Consider the following 16,391-nt stretch of genomic DNA (forward strand, 5'->3'; position numbering starts at 1 on the left):
ATTAATTTTCTCCTCCGTTCTTGCATTTAAAATCTATCAATAAAACACTGTTATTTTGATTTGCATTTATTTCCCAATGTAACAATTTACAATAATGATACAATGAGCTTATTTATTTATTTTCTACATTAGACAAACTCGTGATGACACAGTCCGCGGTAGATATTTAATGTTTTACACGAACTACAAGTAAACAATCACAATAAAACATAGGTATTACTGTATGATTTTTATAGAGAAACTAGCTTCTGCACACAATATTGCTCGTAAATTGTATAAAATATAGCCTTTTTCAGGGATAATATAGCTCTCGAGCAATGAGTTTCTAAAATCAGTTCAGTGATTCTTGATTTATTACATACAAACCTTTTACAGAATCAGAATTATTTTTTTATATTTTTATTGAAAGCGTTTCAAATTAGAGTAATGACCTAAAGAGCACAAGGGTTCAGTTAAATAGACAGTTTTGTTTATTTTCGTGCTAAGCGAAAAGCAAGTTTGACTGCCTTTGTGAAGATATTAAGTTCTGTCTTATTGAGATGAAGTGTTCCAAATAAACTAAAATGGCACAAAAATATATACATATTTTATTTTAATGTGTGTTACAAAATAGTAAAGTTAACTCCGTTTAGAAGTTGAAAACTTACTGTTTAACTACGAATCTATCGACACGCATTAATATTACAGACTATCCTTCATCTCGAGAAAAATTAAATTCTGATTATAAGAACACATTTTGAAGTTTATGGACAATCCCTATCTAAAAAGTTATAAATACTCCAATTTACTTACTGCACGCATTGATAACGATATTTCGAGATTCCATAGACTTCTTGAAAATACAGAATGTTTTGTTTGAGAAATAACCTATATTTGTCTATTTTTTTGCTCATAAGTTTTAAAATCACATTTGACTATGTCTTTTGCTTGAAGTTCGATATTGCTTATGAAAACATTCTGCATTATTTGTTAAATATACAATACAATATTTTTTTTCTCTTTTCAAATAAACACATAAAATAATACTAAGGTTTATAATATAAGAGGCGTAGCTAGGTTACTTTTCAATATTCTTTATTTATCAAAACCAAAAGAAATAAACAATCATGAAATTAGTATTTCTCGCTCTTGATATTTGAAAATGAAGCTGCCCTGTATAATTAAAATCCCCATATTTTACCTCAAATAAAAAAAACTCGCACATTTTAGAAGTTGTTTTACCGATATTCTTCTAGCCACGCCAAAACAAGATGATATTTATTTCCATATAATTTTTATTTTTTATAGTTAGTACATTAGACATACTAATCGTCGCGTAAATGCTAGCATGTACATAATATAGCGTATGCAGTATAGTATATACATTATACAGTAAATAGGTTTTTACATAACGTAGACTTTCTCGACGCGTTTCATACAGAATACTTCCTTCGTCTTCGGGCAGATGATGGAGCCGTGTTCCTTCATCATTTCTTTTAGAGCCTGAAATTGTATGAATTGTAATATAATTTAATTAAAAATACACTATATAGGGTTGATATGTTGGGGTCACTTTCACGATAGATGAGTAGAGTTTGAGTTAAATAAATATCAAAGTTTGATAATGTGTTTTCATATCCAAAATAATCATCAATACATCTCTGATGATTGACCACCAAAAAAATATAATCAGATGCCGAATTATATTATCAAAAAGTCAAAATGACAGTTAGGAGTCGTGGCCCAGAATTTAACGTGCCTTCTTAAATAGCCATGAATTTCTTGAATAGCCATACACAGGACAACTGTCCCATCAGCGAGCCTTCCTTTCATCAGTTGGTCAATTTGGCCGTAAAATATTGTTTAAAAAATATCTCACCTTTTCACCATAAACCTGTCCATTAGGCAGCACCATGGGCTGGTTGTGTTCATTGAGCGGAGCCCTGGATATGCGGCACAGCAGCCGCGAGTGCGACACGTGCGCGTGAGGCAGTGTCCTGGCAAGAGTGCACAGCGGCGGCTGGCAGGCGGGGCAGGCTGGTACCTAAAGTTGTGAAACATCGATATATTAAGTGAATTTCTCAATGAAAAAGATTTTATTATAGAGATAATTTAATCAGAATTGTGGTTATTATTGAAATACTTATACATCTTTAGTTTTTAGAAACCTTCAGAAAGCTGTCCATAGTCTGAAAGTTGGTGATTGAACACCGTGAAACCCGTCATCGCAGAGCATATTAATGTCGGTCGTTCGTTCTCCGGTCGTGTGGGTTTGCCGTCCCATCGGGCTAAGAGACTGAAGAGATAGTGAGTGCACCTGTGTCTGCGTAAACGCTCGTACACTACAACGCCTGCGTAATTGACTGATCTCTTTGTATGAGAATAACCACTGTGACCGAAATAATAATAATAAATTTTTCGAAAAAAATATGTTCATCTTTCTTTACCCTAGCTGCTCCACATTGAGGAGTATGCAGTGCAGCGAGGCCGAGCTGCAACGCTACAGGCAGCGAGGGCAGCTTGGCGGGGTGCAGCAGCCGCGCGTGCTCCCAGCGGAACTGCTCCACCAGCCCCGTCCAGCGACCCGTCTGCAGGAGCGAGCGGTATGGTTCTACCTCTGGAATCACAAATGGTGTGTTAGGCAATTTTAGCTGTTCAAGTATTATGGAAGAATGATATGATATTGTTTTGATGTATTGATATATACAATGAATATGTACCCACATAATTATGTTAAGTAAGAAACGGACTGATCAACCAACACAGCTGAAACCGCAGAATTTTTAAATAGAATAGAATATTCGTATTTGCACAAACAATCCTTAAATGTACTCTCTTAGAGCTGGGCAGGAGGAAGAAGAAGAGCTCATGTACTAACAACTTATACACAACTTCGTATATTCGGATTTTCTTATTAAATTGTGAGTGAAATACAGTTCATTTTAACAGAAATCTGATCTTGGTAAATACGTGCAAAAAGATCTATTGACACAATTACTACATTAAACAAATAAATAAGCTAAGCTACCTGTATCTTTAGGGAAGGCGAGCATGCCCATGCAATGCTGTATGTCTTTGAGCTGATCTTCCTCATAAGTGGAGAAGTGTTTTTTGGCGTAGCGCACCGCCTCCAAGCGCTTGTCTTCGCGAACCAGCTCTATGAACTCCTAGAAAACATCGAAATAGCATGAATATAACTTAGGCTCAGGCTAGCTGTTCATGAATTGAAATAATTCAAGAGTTGAATGGATATGAGGATCGTATACTTGGTAGGAACAAATTACTATGATGACGAAAGACCATTTTAAAACTCATTCATTAATTTTTCCTCATTATGATAACATTTCGACACTACAATAAGTTGTCTTCCTTGTTCATCAAAGTGGTCTGTTTTTTTTAGGCATTTTTTCTACCTTTGTCTAAAAAGTTTCAGTTATTCAGCAGTTGCTTGACCATGAATCATGATATCATGGTCAAGGTTTTCTGCTTATCCTATCAGCCATCCCCTTGTAAAAGGGTAGCAGTAAAAGCAAAAAAAAATAGCTAAGATATTTTTTGAATGTCATACATAAGCCTGGCATAAGCCATTGGCATATAACTTCTCTAAATTCAGGCCACAATACCACCTTACTCTACTTAATATCACAAACCTGTATCCGTATCTTGAACTCCATGTTGGAGTTGAGTTTCCTGAGCTTGGACTTGTTGTCTGCGCACCACTGCAGGCACCGCGCCGTGCGACGCGACACTAGCTCCGCTTCTACTTCAGCCGCCGCGCCGTATATGTCTGATATTGTGAAGGAGAATTTAGTATGTACTTTTATAGGGAAGAACATAGGTGAAATAGTTGTCTGTGAGTAAGGTACTAAAATAAAGTAAAAGTGGACAGATTATGTGATTTGGTATGAAAGTTAGTAGTAATGCTAATTTTTATAATATAACGGCGCAGATTGAGATTTTTTTAAATATTGTTTTCCGTAAACTTTGGCCTCCTTTAATTAGACTTCATGAAGTAACTAGATATATAGTATATAGTAAGTTTCTTTACCACTATGTATTCATGTGCAAATAAATTACTTTTTTACCTGAACAGCTAAGAAAAATTAAAGTCAATTTATGTAACCTATTCAAATTAATTATCAGAAAGTTCGGAGAAGTATCCAAGATTTTCTTATTATCTGACATTATAAACAGGTTCCCCAAAAATATTTATTTATAGTTCGGCCATTCAGAGAATGCGTTCCTGACACGTCGCGATTGAACTGACGACGTAACTTTGCAATGGCGTTGCAGTTACGATAAAAATATTTTTGCTGGTTGTTTACCGTTTTAACAATTGAGGAGCATTAAAACAACATTATTATATCAATAATCAATGAATGTTATAATTTTGTGCCAAACTGAGTGTCAAATAACTTGGTAAACAATATTTTTCTAAATCTATACTGCGCTATTACAAGGTTATGTCAGCGGTTTATATTTTGTAGTGCTGTGCTAAAAATAACAGGCAAGTATCGTAATCTGTTCTTATACAGTTATAATATAAAATAATACGTTTTGATTTTCTTTTTAAGAATTGGAAAATAATGGACTATAAGACTTAATTATAACTTTTATGAAAAATAAAAATAAAACTATGACCAAACCGCATTTTTATACTTAGATTAAAAATGGTAACCCCAAATGGCGTTATGGGCCGCCATTTTGTGACGCTAAAACAGTCGTCCGTTGTCGTTTCGTGCGCATAGACCACGTTTTTCAAGTGTTTTCGATCTGTTTTTATTTGATTACCCGGCTTTTGTTAGACCGAGATATCAGGATTGATTCTGTTATTGATAATAATATAATTATACATGTAGGCGAAGATGATGATGAAGACACCACCTCCTCAAGCAAATCGGAGTCTGATTAATATTCTGTTCGCACATTCAATTCAATGTACTTGTAACAAAGAATAAATAAAACAATTTTATTATATGAATATTACCTTTTTTTGGTTTCCACTTAAATAACTAAAATATAAAACAAATGATTCCGCCAATTTAAAACGAAAATAATCTTAAAATAATGCGGCGGTTCATTTTGAAGGAACGGTAACGAACTCAGTGTTATGTTGTGCCCATCACTAGTCGTGACTAACTGATAGGTGTCAGGAACGCATTCTCTGAACGGCCGAAGTATAGTCATCGAATAAAAGTTTACATACCAACATTGGTGAGGTCCCGCAGCCCCCTAGCGTCCGCCAGTTTGTTGGCAGACTCATAGTAGCCGTTCCTGAGGAAGTAGTCTACCAGCATGCGGTCTAAGCGGACCTTGCGCCATTGGTTCAGTGTGGTCTGCGGTAGATAGTATCCTTTTTAGTTACGAGATAAGTAGCTTTTTTAGACAGGATGTGCTTAATAGGTAAGTATTTTTCTATGATACAATATTTCTTCATCCAAAATGATGAATGAGATTGTTGCTCTGCGATCATTCACCAACTAGAGATAGAGGGGACCCTGAGAGGAACTTGGGGCTAAGCAACTGCCTCCGTGTTTTGGAGGCATTGGTGGGTCCTGGTTTTCATTTGAACATCTTCAGCAGTCATTAAGTCTGACAACCAGTCTTACTAAACAGGTTGGGTGCCTGGGTTGAGAACGCCAGATAGGTAGTCGCTCCTTGTAAAACACTGGTAGTCAGCTGCATCTGGTTATAGTTCGGCCATTCAGAGAATGCGTTCCTGACACGTCGCGATTGAACTGACGACGTAACTTTGCAATGGCGTTGCAGTTACGATAAAAATATTTTTGCTGGTTGTTTACCGTTTTAACAATTGAGGAGCATTAAAACAACATTATTATATCAATAATCAATGAATGTAGTTACGTCGTCAGTTCAATCGCGACGTGTCAGGAACGCATTCTCTGAATGGCCGAACTATAGTTTGGAAGCCTACCGCAGTATAGTTGCCGTAAAAGTCTAGGTAGATGATGAGATCCTGTAGATAGTTTAAATACTAACCTTAACTTGAGGCGTGCTGGGCTCCGCCAGGGCTGCGGCCTGCTCCTTCAGGTGCTCCAACCTCTTCTTACACACGTAAGCGGCTTGCACCTCCTCCGTGATCGCTTCAGAAGCCTTGCGTTTCATTGTTGTTAGCTTTTCCACCTGATATACATTATTATATATAGTTTGAATCCGTTATGTAGAGGTTTTCAGTTAATAAATGGCTGTTATTGTTATTGCAAGCAGATTGTAATGTGAAATACCAGAAACATCTGGTTATTTACTTATTTCTGGTATTATCTGTTTTATACATAACATTATTTTGAGCAATTAAGTTTTGCTTCAAATGCAATTCACAACCAACTTTAGATGCTAATATAATATGATTGAGGATAAATTCCATTACACCTCCTACATAGAGAATTGTTTTAAATATAAGGATGTGCATGCACATATGCACATAGACAAAAATAAATAATAGTTTTAAAAAACTAAAAAACACGCTTTTTATAGAAAAACGAACTAAAAAATAGAGAATAAATTTAAATGAATTTAAATTAAGAAAACAGTGTTAAAAATTTCAATGAATGTAAATTAATAATAGTGTGAATACAAAAAAAAAATATTAAAAAAAAAAAGCGTGGGGTGCATGGTGTCAATAGTTTTTTTATTGACAGATATGAGTACAGTGATTTTCATTTCGATAATATCTTAAAAAGCACCCCACGCTTTTTTTTAATATTTTTTTTTTGTATTCACACTATTATTAATTTACATTCATTGAAATTTTTAACACTGTTTTCTTAATTTAAATTCATTTAAATTTATTCTCTATTTTTTAGTTCGTTTTTCTATAAAAAGCGTGTTTTTTAGTTTTTTAAAACTATTATTTATTTTCTACTTTTTAGTTTGTTTTAAAACTATTATTTGTTTTGTAGAATTAAAATTCTCTTTAGTATACAAAAATTTGTCAATATTAGAGGAAACGGCTAAAGATAATGATTGGAAACAAAAATTAACATCGAGTCCTGCCTTATCGACTGTAGAGAAAAATTCTAGAAAATTTTAATTAATTTTCTTACCTTATCGACTATAGATGAAAATTATATAAATTAACAAAAATCATATTTTGCAAATTGAAAAGCCTAGAAGTCGGTGTCTAATGGATGTTACTAAGTTAATTTTGCCACCGACTTCTAGGCCGATGCACCTAAAATTAGTTTTTTTTTTGCTTTTTAGTGTTTTGGGAAGTCGGTTTAATTTTTTTGTAAAAAGGTTATTTATTTAAAGCTTTTCAGTGATACGAATAGTTGTCACTATCCATACAAGTGGGAAGTTCTCATCAATACAAAGAATATAAGTCCAAACGAGGTATTTTACATATTCAGTTGTCGCGTTCCCTCGACTTTCTCTGGTCTCCATCATCAGGTCAGCTCCAAACCTTCACTGTTGCATAGGTCTTGTCAATACGAATAATTTAAGCCCAAACACGAGGTAGTTTACATATTCAGTTGTCGAGTTTCCTCGATTTTCTCTGGTCTCCATCATCAGGTCAGCTCCAAACCTTCACTATTGCAAAGGTCTTGTCAATACAAATAATTTAAGCCCAAACACGAGGTAGTTTACATATTCAGTTGTCGAGTTCCCTCGACCCTCCCTGGTCTCCATCATCAGGGCAGCTCCAAATCTTCACAGTTGAATAGTGCTTTTAGGCGTACACCTGAGTGTCAAGTTTTTACCCTATGTATGCCTACAACTTTTGAAGGTTGCCCTCGATTTCTCAGGGTTTCCATCATCAGATCCTGACCTGATGACTATGGGACCAACTGGCAGCTATTCCGAGTCGAACAAAAAAAGAATCACGTAAATCGGTCTATAAACCTCTGAGTAATCGATGTGTATGTGTAACCTCCTCCCTTTTGGGAAGTCGGTTAAAATGGAATAATTTTATCAAATTAGTGTATTGTCATCGGTCCTCAATAAATCTACAAAGTTTGAACGAAATCTGGCCGTTTAAAGTGGGTCAAAATCGCGCCCAAAGAAGTCGGTTACAAACATACAAACATACAGGTGAAGCTAATAAAAAGCGTGTAAAAACACCTCTCACCATGCCACCAAGAAGTGTATCAATCTCTCCAGTAGTGACCGGTTGCTTCCTGGTAGCGGTGTCAAGCTCACCAGCCCCGCTGCCCACTTGACGAGCTTCTACGTCTAGCACTCGCTGGGCATTGCGGTAGCGTTTGTTGAACACCTCATACGGTACCTAAAATAATTCATTTATTTCTATTCATACTATTGTTAATACAATAGTACCTAATATGGGTACAATTTAGAGTTACAAGTTTGTTAATATAATCTTTCCTACAAAAGATGTAAATATGTAGAGTGCTCTTTTGATATGTTGGTATTTTCTAATACATGAAAGTAGCCAATGGATATCTTCAAGAAATATTACACTAGTTTACAAAATCAAACTTTTTGCCTGTTGCCGTGGATTTAATGGCTGGTAACATTCACTTATGTTTAGTTTTTATTAATTACACCCGCAAAAATTTTTTTGTAGCTCGACTTTACTTGTTATTGACTTTCTCTTTTCTGAACCTTTTTCAGTCGCTGAAGTACGTATTTTATTGTAATTATACAAATATGTGAAGTTTTTACAACACGAGTAGTTCAAGGAGGCGTTGTTTGAACAATCCAAACCATGTTTGTTACTTATGTGGAGAATATGTGTTTGAGAAGAGTAGAAATGTCATCAGAGACGCTTAAAAATACTTATTTTTTATATTTTGGAATGTTGTTAGATAAAAATGACAAATCTTGGGCTCCTGATTGTGTTTGTAAATCGTGCGTTGAATATTTAAGATTATGGAAAAGTGGTAAAAGAAGTACTTTTCAACTTAAAACACCAACTATTTGGAAAGAATCGAAAAATCATCTCGACGGCTCTTACTTTTGCAGCGTGAACATAAACAGCTTAAACACCAAAAATCGAGCTAAATGGCAAAACCGAAGTAGAACATGTGTTTAGCGAAGAGTGTAGCATTCACCTGAACTTTCAGAGAATAAAAATTATATTGAATTTTGAAAAATTATAATGAAAATTATGTTGAACTTGTCGAAGACCTGCTTTTACAAATAAGAGGTATGGGATGCAATTTGAGCATAAAGTCACTTCCTCTTCAGTCATCTGGACAGATTTCCAGAAAATTTAGGAGATATGAGCGAAGAGCAGGGGAGAACGTATGCATCAAGATTAACGTGTCATGGAAGAACGTTATCAGGGTTTCTGGGATGTAAATATGATGTCTGACTATTGCTGGTCTCTGATACGCCATTTCCCAAAGTCTACACATAAGAGAAGAGCTTTAAAGCCAAGTTTTTTGGAACTTAACAATTAATATAATTTTTAAACAAATATTCTTTAAGGTAAATCCACGTTTTTTCTCTTTAAACCGCACTTAGCTGAATCTCAAAAACTAGAGCTGATAAAAAAAAACTACTAATAGTTTTAAATATGGTTAAATATGAGTAGTCAACAACAGCTTAAAAAATCCCGGCAACAAATGTACTGTAAACTAGTGTTATGATAGATAGAAGTACATTACTATATTTTACACAAATAAATCTGCAAAGTAATACAATGTCTGACCTACATTGTTTAAAAGATAATATAGGACAATCTAGAGAGTCAAAAACCTCATTAACTTATTGTTTGTATTATTGTGCTAATTTTAACTGATAACTATGGTATTACTTTGTTGATTATAGTAAACTTTCTTCTTGTTGTGCCACTATCACTAATTATGAAGTTTCAATATGGTTTAGTAACGTGAAAAGCTAATTTGTCGATGTAAATAATAGCCATTTTGTATGATCTTGTTACAAACGATACAAAGTAATATGGCCAACTTTACCTTCAACGTAGCGTGTTCTAGAGACTTCAATTCGTTCATATTTATGTTCGATCGATGAGTTAAACTTGTATTATATCCTGAAATACACGTTCACACTGTTATAGTAGGCACACGATTACTTCTGAAGACCTGAGAAATGAAAACAAAGCTCAGCTGATTGATAAATGGATTACTAAACGAAACATACGTAGGTATACGAATCAACTAAAATTACAACAGTGGCCATAACTTCTGGCAAAATAAACACTAAACTGTAAAAAGACTTAACATTATTATCCAATCATGATATCAACAACAATAATTTTAGAATGTAAGGTAGAAAAAAATATACGAAACCTTTTTGTGGTGTACACGACGTCTTTTCATGAGTTCGTACAAATTGCAAGCAACATTGTTTTGTCTTTTTCTTTACCTGTGAAAATGAGCGAGATGAAAAATGTTTTGTAGAGTACGTTTAGTACAGAATTGTTTTGAGTGTTTTAAAGTGTTTACGCGAATATTTAATTTATCCAATATTATGAGGAAAACATCTTTTACATATGGGGACGATTTAATGTTTATTATTTTTTTCAAAAAAGGTAATAACATAAAACAATTAAAAAAATATAGATGCAGTTTTTGAACATACCTTATCATAGACTATTCAGTTTTATTTTTTAGAAATGTGCAACATAAAAAGTTTTCAAAACGTAAATAATTTAATTTAAACCTATTTCAACTAAAAAATATCGTTTTATTGATAAAACGTATCCTTTATATTTCTGCCCTGCTCTATAAAAAAATTGTCATCTTACCTTTAACTATATTTTTAAACTTTAACTGAATTCCATAACAGAAACTATTGAAATATATTATAATAGATTTTTTCTATTAACAATTTATAATCATTTTAAATAAAATAATTATCTTTTTTTTCGAGGCGTTGACCATAGACAACGATTTAGTCCATGCGTTTTCGGCGCGTCAGCGCGTCACTTTCATTACGCAAATCCGCCATTTTGTATGTAGCTGGCGGTGCTTCACGGTATACTTTCTCGGTTCAGTGATTATATCCACGAAAAACTGGGAAACTTTGTTCAATTTGACTTTGTAAACTGACTGTGAATATAACTAACAATTTTGTGAAGTTACATAGCTTCAACTTCTTGTGCTTTCGTGATTTGTGTGTGCCCTATAATTGGAGCGCGTGGCTGGTGACTCTTTGTTGTTGGAATCGGCTTATTTACGGTGAGTTTCTTTATATTTACTAATAATAGAGTAGTTTCAGTGAGTTACCAGTGCACCAGAGAAGTTTTAGTGATAAAAAACGTAATGTGAGAGCATTATTAGCAAGAATGTGTTGGCGTCATTGATGCGGTTGTAGCGGCGCGGTGATTGCTTTGCTGTGGCGGTGGCTGGCGGCCGACGACATTATTCTCGCGGCGACGCCGACGCGTCACCTCTTGATCGCGTGAGAAAACGTGTTAGTGGTGAATTGGTTTTTCTAGAAATCTCTGCTAATCCCGAATTCGGTGTAATAGTTGAGATAGTTAGAAGAGTTTTTGAAAAGTTCCTAACATGTGCTCGTAACGGTTATGACCCTAATTCTGAAAATTGTGGGAGGTGCTTTCCAATGAGTTAACTGTCTAATCTGAATCTATCGTGTTCTAATTATGGATATCTGATAACGCGCTCACACAACGTCATTTCAGGTAAGATAACATTTTAAACATTGTTCGAAATAAAAATCAATAGTTGACCGTGCCACCTGTTTCTTTGAAACTCTAAAAAAACTGGCCAATATTACGTTTTATTCAATTTCAATTGGATGAATCATTTTCACAAGTGAACTGCGTATTCGTAAAAAAATATATCATTATTACCTAACTTAAAACTGTAAATTTAGAGTTTTCTAATAAATTTTTGGCTTTCGATAGTATACATTTTTTTTTTTCTTTTTACTCCTCTCTTTTGTAGAAAAATTGACAATAGTAACACAGTATAAATTTATTTCAAACACCTTTTTCTATTAAAAAAGTGTGCATCGTTTTTGTTCTTAATCATTTCACCACGATTGCCCAATTATTTTCCTTATTTCATGACACTCGTGTTTTTACTCTAACTGCGTAATTTGGGATAACTAGCTCAAAAACTTATTAGAATCAAACAAATCAATGAAAGCAGCAATATGTTGTTAGGTATTACCTGATACAATACACAATAATCGTTATGTTAGTGAAACCATTCACATAACATTATTAAAACTCAAAGTTAAATTACAAATTAGTACATACCCAGTAAACTTGGTTTTGTTCTCACAAAAAGTTTCAATGGATTTCATTGGAAACTTTCCACCTTTCATTATTTACCTATTTAGCTTTTTTCATTTGTTCAGTTTTGCTCTTGTTTGAATTCTTCGCAAGTTTCATTAATTTGTTTGTCCAAAGTTTTTATTTCATTTTTTATTAAAAGTATGCCGAAACGAATTCGTATCATGTTTTGTAGGTACGTTCCCGTTTTGATAATTGTGATGAAAGAAGTTTTTTCGTCGATTTATTGCTATTTCGTTTTCAGCTAGAAAGTTTTATTGCTGTTTCCAATAAAAATGTTTGGCTTTGCCGGCGGCGGATGACGTAAACGCGTGCGTCGGTAATCCTTAAACTTATCTATGTCGCAGTATGTGTTTGCTATCACAATAAATTCAAGCTACTAACAGAAAAAAACTGTTATCGTCTCAATAAACTTCTTTAATAGTTCATTTACCTACATTCCCAGGGAACGTCATACCAAAAATGCAAACTAAATTCGACCAGAGCTCTCGTACACCTAAATGAATAATGCGCACCCGTCTAGAACGTTGGCTTTGCTTGCCCATACATATTCACGTAGGTATACCTACTACGCTATAGCCAACGAGATTTATGTACTCTGTACACGAATCGCAGTTAATTCCATCTTGACTTGCCTCCACTAAAAGTTCACGAACTCTCAAATCAATAGTCTTAATTAAGAGATCGAAATCCTAATTGTGTTCGCTGTTCAAGCAAGTACGTAATCATAATAACTTTTGTTTCGAAACGGCTCGTCTAGCAGTGTACTTAGATGTCGCATAGCAACATATTATTATACGTATGTACGGTGGCGTAAACAAAGAGGACGTAGTGTAGCGCATCGGTTCGCCTCGACCTATCTTTACACGCTATGTCAAGAAGTAACTAGGTATAGTCTAGTCTAGTCTATATCTAGCTAGCTAGCGCAGATAACGATAGAGTAACGTCGCTTGCCTTGCCTTCCACACTAGGGTTGGCCAAAACTAAAACGTAAAACTTTTTTTTTGTATACCAAAAACTTTGCCGTGACGTCTTACGAATTAGAACTAATGATGAATGAAAACTGCATCATAAAATATTCCTTAATTACTCGAAACATTCCATTTCAGATAAGACCGTAATGACGCTTACTATCTAAGTTTGTAACGCTCACATCACACGCTCTTCCGCGCGTGCCCACCGTACCGTTACACTAGACTTTTCCCAGTCATTTTTCAACGTCGGTGTATTTTATAAATCGTTTATATGACATCCATAGTGCTCGCTTAGATACTTGTCGGTAAATACACGGACGGACAGACCACATCCGTTAGTGCCGGTGTGATTGTGCGCGTGTGTGAACGCTCACACACACTAGCACACGACCGGCCAGGCGGGTTGTCGATCGGCAATCGATTGCGCGTTCCTTTTAAATACTCGCCTACAATCATCGCCACGATTTTATTTAGCTTTGTTTTCTTGCCCGAGGCCGTGGAAAGGTGTCTTCGTCGTAAAACGTGTTTTTTTTTTCATTATTATTATCTCGATGTTCGTCTTTATACTTGTGGTCAGTAACTTTTATGGGTTTCATATCGTTGGGACGCTTTTGTAATTACTGTCTTTAGTAATTGTTTTATTGTTATCATGAAACTTTTTGGATTCATGGCATGGACGATTTGTAACTGATATGGTTAAAACTCCTTGTATTTTAATTAATGCTATTCGGGTTTGATTAGGTAATACTTCAAGCTAACTAGTCTATAATAAAGTATATCTCAATTGTATGCAAATTATCGTCTACACGCGCTACTCTACATAAGGCCAGACTATATTTTCGGTGCTTTTACATTCACTATTCTTGTGCATAATTCTTACCAGGTCTTTAATATGTTAATTAACAAGAATTATGTATACTAATGTAGCGATAATATTAAATTGATATGCATTTATGCATTTTTATGATCTACACGTGTAAGAAACTGCTTTAAATAAAATCACAAGTCGTCCATAACTCCGTATTATAGATTCTCTCTGACTCAATTTTCCTATAAGAGAATATACAAGGGGTGGATAAATAAATATAATTTACCTAAAAACGTGATGGCGGGTGACCAAACTGCCTCGGTTCCACGTCGTGTTTATCCCCTCTATATCAATACGTTATTTGTTGAGGGGTTTCTATACAAAGTATCGAATGTCCCCGCAAGCAACCACACTACGCACTTTCCCCGATACTCTATACTTTCCTTATTCATCGAATATGACACTTATAAAAGCTGATATATCAATTGATGTCGTGGATTTGTAGACTATCGTAAGTTTTTGCTTGGAATCATATCGTGTTAAATACATAACAGTGAAAGTATCGATTATTTTTATATTCAGTAAAATTCCATAACTGTAAATAAAGGGATAGTACGCGCTCCGGATTAATTTAATTCCAATTTATTGTTTACCAAAGTGCGTTTGAATTTCATGGGATGCAAAATTGCAAACGTGTTTTTTTTTTTTTTCACGATAAATGTCGAGTGTGAATTTATAGATTCATTGGCCTATCAAACCTGTTTTTTTGTTTGAAACAAATAAAGCCATAACGGTAATGCAATATTCATCAAATTAAGCATAGAATGACGGCCATCTTTTTCCAAAAGCGGTGAATCGTCACCTGTAATGTATGCGCATATAATTATAATACTTTTTCTATAGAGCAACTGTAGACTTAAATCGCTTGCTACATGACATCTGGGTTTTTCCTAGCTTATAAATAGGTGCTTAGGTATTTTTTTAGCCTGTCTGCGTTGGTCTAGTAGCAAGCACTACTGTTAAGCATGATTTCAAAGCTGTAAGTTAATGACTCTTTTGTGGTAGGTTAATATTTTCATTAGCTTTTTATAATCACTGGTGTTATTTATGATGAACTTGTGGTCAAGGATAGTTGAAAAATATTGCTTTTGGAGTTCTTACAATTTTCTATTCAGGACGGATATGGGTTAATCAGATCACTAGCGAAAACTTTTAGTGCATTTTTCACCAAGAAAACGAATAGGATATGCGATGTTTTTTTTATTTGATTTAGTCATCTGAGATATAGGTCACGGTGTTCATAAGCCAAGGATGCGTCACTGTTTATGCAAGATTACTAATGCAGCTGAATTGTTAAGATCCAAGATCACAAAAACCAATAAATAAGATCCTGTTGCTAAGCTATATTTTTAACAGGATACATTTTATTGACCTGCACAGTTCCCAGTTCTTAGTACGAGTAAGTAGGTGCGGCGGTTTCTTGAGAACTATCTGCCTTTGTAGGTTTAACTACTGTTACAACTCTGTAGCTTTCCTGGAAAGATAGGTTAACGATACAAAATAGTTCACGATAAATTGTATTTCCCTTTCATGTTACAAATACTGTAGTAACCGGGAAGTTGAAGATCTTCGGAGTAATAATTTTTCTCGTGTTATCTTGGTATCATATTCTGAAGTAGCTACCTCCAGCGATTTCATCCATGTCCCATCGGAATAATATGCACACCTGGATAAAAGTAGCTTCATGGGTAATTGGGCTATCACACTGAAAAATAAAATCTAATCGGACCATTAGTTCCTGTGATTAAAGCGTGCAAGCAAACAACCACACTTATAATAATAATAAACAACAAATAGGCTCAATATAACTATAATCTTACATAAAATATTCTTAAACATATTTTAATGGATTCGTCTTTAGCATTGTCCAATTACTTTATTCGAGGGTCGACTTAGCTTATGCGTAATAGAAATAGTAATTTTCCTTATGTATGACACAATCACTAAGCACGTGATATGTCTCTTGAATAATAAGCGTCTCTGTCAGTTCATTCTTATTACTATGACACTCATTTACGATTGTTTGTTGCTAGATATTAGTAGTTAATGTAATACTAGACGTTTGCTCGCGGTTTCACCCGCGTCCCGTGGAATGAAATATGGCCTATGTTACTCAGAAACAGTGTAGCTTTCCAAGTCAAAGAATTTTTGAAATTGGTTCATTAGTTTCGGAGCCTTTATACAATCAAACAATCTTTATTATGTTAGTATAGATTATCGAACTTTAAATTCGTAAAATGTTGTCGGCATCTGTCTGACTAATTTTGCCATTATTTTATGTATATCTGCTTTTATAGCCATAATCTATGCAAATTATATGAAACCGGACTCCAGACAGGTTTGCTCGTGCCCAAATATAGTC

At 34.6% G+C, this 16,391-nt stretch overlaps 2 protein-coding genes across 7 annotated transcripts in view; one reads left to right on the forward strand and one right to left on the reverse strand.

Moving 5' to 3' along the window:
• Nucleotides 1-53: 53 nt before the first annotated feature.
• Nucleotides 54-10,366, reverse strand: LOC124641775 (E3 ubiquitin-protein transferase MAEA). Of its 3 annotated transcripts, none has more exons than XM_047179973.1 (10): nt 10,215-10,366; nt 9,879-10,007; nt 8,069-8,224; nt 5,980-6,123; nt 5,186-5,315; nt 3,630-3,766; nt 3,008-3,146; nt 2,427-2,596; nt 1,859-2,023; nt 54-1,482 (listed from the first exon to the last, which is right to left on the reverse strand). In XM_047179973.1, exons 2-10 carry the CDS (start codon nt 9,915-9,917, stop codon nt 1,384-1,386), a joined length of 1,179 nt encoding a protein of 392 aa, XP_047035929.1. In that variant the 5' UTR covers nt 9,918-10,007; nt 10,215-10,366; the 3' UTR covers nt 54-1,383. The 3 variants fall into 3 exon arrangements, with proteins under 3 accessions (XP_047035929.1, XP_047035931.1, XP_047035932.1); XM_047179975.1 differs by having other exon boundaries at nt 9,879-9,955; nt 10,215-10,298; XM_047179976.1 differs by lacking the exon at nt 10,215-10,366 and adding an exon at nt 10,066-10,123 and having other exon boundaries at nt 9,879-9,955.
• Nucleotides 10,367-10,846: 480 nt separating this feature from the next.
• Nucleotides 10,847-16,391, forward strand: part of LOC124642078 (C-terminal-binding protein) — an 87,581-nt gene continuing 82,036 nt past the window's right edge. For 3 of the 4 annotated variants that reach the window (XM_047180375.1, XM_047180379.1, XM_047180378.1), the window contains exon 1: nt 10,847-11,105. The gene's annotated coding sequence lies outside the window, so the exon portion shown is untranslated. Of the gene's footprint in view, nt 11,106-11,324; nt 11,570-16,391 lie in introns of those variants that run through there. The other variant, XM_047180376.1, reaches the window with a different exon arrangement.

This window comes from Helicoverpa zea, chromosome 23 (assembly GCF_022581195.2).
Source record: "Helicoverpa zea isolate HzStark_Cry1AcR chromosome 23, ilHelZeax1.1, whole genome shotgun sequence".
Classification (NCBI taxonomy): domain Eukaryota; kingdom Metazoa; phylum Arthropoda; class Insecta; order Lepidoptera; family Noctuidae; genus Helicoverpa; species Helicoverpa zea.

What these genes read in the sequence shown, in the direction of transcription:
- LOC124641775 (XM_047179973.1), bottom strand. Translation starts at nt 9,917, where the DNA reads ATGAACGAATTGAAGTCTCTAGAACACGCTACGTTGAAG. An exon ending in ATACACTTCTTGGTGGCATG is followed by an intron (nt 6,124 to 8,068) that starts GTGAGAGGTGTT and finishes AATGTATATCAG; the next exon opens with GTGGAAAAGCTAACAACAAT. An exon ending in AGTTCAAGATACGGATACAG is followed by an intron (nt 3,147 to 3,629) that starts GTTTGTGATATT and finishes GATGTTTTCTAG; the next exon opens with GAGTTCATAGAGCTGGTTCG.